Source organism: Scyliorhinus torazame, chromosome 5 (assembly GCF_047496885.1).
Source record: "Scyliorhinus torazame isolate Kashiwa2021f chromosome 5, sScyTor2.1, whole genome shotgun sequence".
Lineage (NCBI taxonomy): Eukaryota > Metazoa > Chordata > Chondrichthyes > Carcharhiniformes > Scyliorhinidae > Scyliorhinus > Scyliorhinus torazame.
The window spans coordinates 146,638,419-146,642,807 of NC_092711.1; the positions used below are offsets into that span (position 1 = coordinate 146,638,419).

Genomic DNA, 4,389 nt, shown 5'->3' on the forward strand with positions numbered 1-4,389 from the left:
TCTTTTTTGATTGCCTCTAGACTTGCTCTCCCGCAACAAGTGGAAACATTCTCTCTTGTCTATCAAAATCTTTAACAATTAAGAACAAAATCCATTAGCTCACAGCCAGATATTTTCTTTTTTTGGTATATATATTTATTGAATTTCATAAACAAACACTAATCGCGTTGTCATCAGCCAAATAAACCAAAAATAGAAATTAAAAAGTCAAAATGTTAAGGTTGCCTGACTTGAACGCCTCAGACGTGGCCTTCAGTCGGGAGTGAATCTCCCAAATAAACCATGGTTTCTGGTTGGGTAACATCCAGACAACCTTTTTTTAAAAATAAAAGTCCCAGGCCACGATGAACAAGGCCTCCGGGTATTCTGCTTCATTGTTATTTATAGCGGTTACAATTCATCACGCGCCTTCTTCACTTCCGCCTGGGGTGGGATGTAGACCGCCGTGATGATGGCAGAAGTGAACTCCATGGAAGGTAGTATGGACGGTACTTCACAGTCGGGTATTCCAGGTCCGGGGAGCAGTAGTTCGCCAGGGTCGCCACGTCCTAGCACCAGGAGTTGACGAGGAGACAAACCCCTCCACCCACTCCAGGTTCAGTCCTGGATGTGATTAACAGCAGGAATAACAGCAGAATATAACCCATCATCACTTGTGAACCCTTTGGTGTCTCAGCATGTTGAATGGTGGAGTGAATCCCTCCCCACAGTGAGAGCAGGTGAATGGCTTCTTTCCAGTGTGGACTCGCAGGTGCGTCAAGAGGGCAGATGAATCACGGAATCTCTTCCCACAATCAGAGCAGGTGAATCAACGGGTCTCCCAGTGTGAACTCGCTGGTGTCTCCGCAACGTTTTTAAAAAAAAATGTTTTATTCTCCTCCTTTTTCACATTTTCTCCCACATTTACACCCATCAACAATAAACAATAATCAGCAAGATATGTCAATCCCCATAATAACAACGATCCCATCCGCCCACCAACCCCCAAACCTCAGCCCACATGTTTACACAAACAAATGACAAAAAGGAATCAGGGATTACCCATAGTCACCCTTAATCTACACAGCCCCCCTCCCCCCCACCCCACCCACCCCTCCAACTAATGTTCAATGTTATCCAGTTCTTGAAAGTGCATAATAAATAGTCCCCATGACTTGTAGAACCCCTCCGAGCTTCCCCTCAGTTCGAACTTAACCTTCTCAAGGGTCAAGTATTCCAACAGGTCCCCCCGCCACGCCAGGGCACTGGGTGGAGAGGCTGCTCTCCATCCCAGCAGGATCCGCTTCGGGCGATCAACGAGGCGAAGGCTATGATATCTGCTTCCGCACCCGTTTGCAACCCTGGCTGGTCCGACACCCCGAATATGATCTCCTGGGGACCCGGGTCCAGTTTCACACGCACCACCTTGGAAATTACCCTAAACACCTCCTTCCAGTACTCCCCTAGCTTTGGATAGGACCAAAACATATGAACGTGATTCGCCCCCCCCCCCCCCCCCCCCGCCCCCCCCCCCCCCCCCGCAACGCTCACACACATCCTCTACTCCTTCAAAAAATTGGCTCATCCTCGCCCTCGTCAGGTGCGCTCTATGTACCACCTTCAGCTGTATCAGCCCCAACCTCGCACATGAGGTGCAGGCATTTACTCTCCGGAGCACCTCACACCAGACCCCCTCCTCTATAACCTCTCCCAGCTCTTCCTCCCACTTTGCTTTGATCCCGTCCAGTGGAGCCTTATCCTCTTCCAGAATAGCTCCGTACACCGCTGACGCTGCCCCCTTCTCCAGTCCCCTTGTCGTCAACACCTCCTCCAGTAATGTGGAGGCCGGTTCCTCTGGGAAGCTCTGTATCTCCTTCCTGGCAAAATCCCAAACCTGCATGTACCTAAACCCTTCTCCCTGCTCTAGCCCATACTTCGCTTCCAGCTCCCTCAATCCTGCAAACCGACCCCGAAGAAACAAATTTTTTAGCGTCTTAATCCCCTTCTCTTCCCATTTCCGAAAAACTTCCATCCCACCTCCCTGGCTCAAATCTGTGGTTCCCCCGAATCGGCATTTCCCTTGACACTAACCCCAACCCGAAGTGTTGGCGATACTGCCTCCAGATTTTCAATGAAGCTATTATGTCTCCGCAATGTTGATGATGTTCTAAACCTCTTTGTGCAGTAAGAGCAGCTGAACGGCTTCTCTTCCGTGTGAATGCGCTGGTTGGACATCAGTAACTGAGAGCTTTTAAACCCACTCCCACAGTCGGAGCATTTAAAGGGTCTCTCATTGGTGTCAGTGACATTGTGGATCAGCAAGTGATGACCGAGTGAATCTTTTCCCAGTCGGAGAGGTGAACGGGCCATCCCCAATGTGTCCTCGCTCGTATTTCATCAGGTTGGATGAGGTTCTAAAGCTCTTTGTGCAGTGAGAGCAGCTGAACGGTCTCTCCTCAGAGTGAACGCGCTGGTGGGACATCAGTAGCTGAGAGCTTTTGAAACCCCTCCTGCAGTCAGAGCATTTAAAGGGCCTGCTCTTGGTGTGAGTGACATTGTGTTTCAGAAGGCTGGATAATTGAGTGAATCCCATATCACACACAGTGCAGGTGAAAGGCCTCTCCCTGGTGTGAACTCGCTGGTGTGTCTGCAGGTTGGATAACTGAGTGAATCCCTTATCACACAGTGCAGGTGAATGGCCTCTCCGAGGTGTGAACTCTCTGGTGTATCTGCAGGTGGGTTAACCGAGTGAATCCCTTATCACACACAGAGCAGATGAACGGCTTCTCCCCGGTGTGAACACGCTGGTGTCTCTGCAGGTTGGGTAACTGAGTGAATCCCTTCCCACACATAGTGCAGGTGAACGGACTCTCCCCAGTGTGAACTCGATGGTGTCTCTGCAGGTGGGATAACCGAATGAATTCCTTCCCACAGTCAGAGCAGGTTAACGGCCTCTCTGCAGTGTGATTTTGTTCATGGCTCCGCAGGGTGATAATGTTAGTGAATCCCTTTTCACACTGAGAGCAGGTGAACGGCCTCTCCCCAGTGTGAACTCGTTCATGTCTCCGCAGGTTGCCAATGTCATTGAATCCCTTTTCACACTGGGAGCAGGTGAATGGCCTCTTTCCAGTGTGAACTCGTTCGTGTCTCCGCAGGTTGCCAATGTCATTGAATCCCTTTTCACACTGGGAGCAGGTGAATGGCCTCTCTCCAGTGTGAACTCGTTCGTGTCTCCGCAGGTTGCCAATGTCAGTGAATCCCTTTTCACATTGGGAGCAGGTGAAAGGCCTCTCTCCAGTGTGAACTCGTTGATGCCTTTCCAGCTCACACGGGGCTGTGAATCCCTTCCCACAATCCTCACATTTCCATGGTTTCTCCATGGTCCGGGTGATCTTGCGTCTCATCATGTTGGACGATCAGTTGAAGCCTCGTCCACACACAGAACACCTATACAGTCTCTCCCTGCTGTGAATGGTGTAGTATTTTTTCAGGCTGGGTCACTGGTTAAAGCTCTGTCTCAGTGCTTTTCCAGACACACTGATGTTTAAAATCTCTTGAAGCAGACAGCATAGACAAACATTTCTCCTTCTAGATTCAAAGGCCGATGATCTTCGGTTCCCAAGTATTGAGTGACTCAGTCAGTTCTTGACGTGATATTTAGTTTGAAATATCGGCCTCAAACTCCTCTCGTTCGAACTTCCTGCAAACAGATTTTACAGTAGTAATCATTGCCAGTACAGGATAGAAATTCAGAACAGACAATTCTAGTTTCTATCGAACATTCTTTCCTCTCTCTTTCTCTAAAATGCTCTAAATCTCCATCCCACACACTCGCCCTCCATTCAGACTCTGCTGTATCTAATAGTCACCCTCCCAATTCTCCTGAAGGTGCTGATTCAGGCTGATTGACAGATCCAAACTCACTGCTTCCTGTCCTGGACACAGAGACCATAAAATCTTCATGCAGGCTGCCAGACAGATATATGTCTATATTACTGGATTAAAAATGGGTGTAATATACAGACTGTATTCACTTACCTCCCAATTTTCCTGAAGGTGCTGATCAACAAATCAAAACTTACTAAAACCTGTACAAGAGTAGAGAATCTCCATATAAGTACATTTACTGATTAGAGATGGGGAAATTTGGAGGAAGAATTTTATTTAGTCATGGAGTGGTCATGACAGGGAACTCACTACCTACAAGGGTTGTGGAAGTCGAGATGATCAATAATTTAAAATAAAATAGGATAGTCACTTGAAGAAAATAAACTTGCAGGGGAACAGGGATATCGAGGGGGAATGGGACTGACTGGATTGCTGTACAGAGACTCAGCATTGACTTGAGTTCCCAAATGGATTCTGTCAGTGCTGCAATGACTGTATGACTGGAAATATATAATGTAGGTC

At 48.1% G+C, this 4,389-nt stretch overlaps 1 protein-coding gene across 1 annotated transcript; it reads right to left on the bottom strand.

Annotated features, from left to right (window-relative positions):
- Positions 1-1,570: 1,570 nt before the first annotated feature.
- On the bottom strand, positions 1,571-3,673 carry LOC140421951 (uncharacterized). The gene has a single exon (XM_072506945.1). The coding sequence runs from the start codon at positions 3,384-3,386 to the stop codon at positions 2,658-2,660; it is 729 nt and encodes a 242-aa protein (XP_072363046.1). The 5' UTR covers positions 3,387-3,673; the 3' UTR covers positions 1,571-2,657.
- Positions 3,674-4,389: the final 716 nt, after the last annotated feature.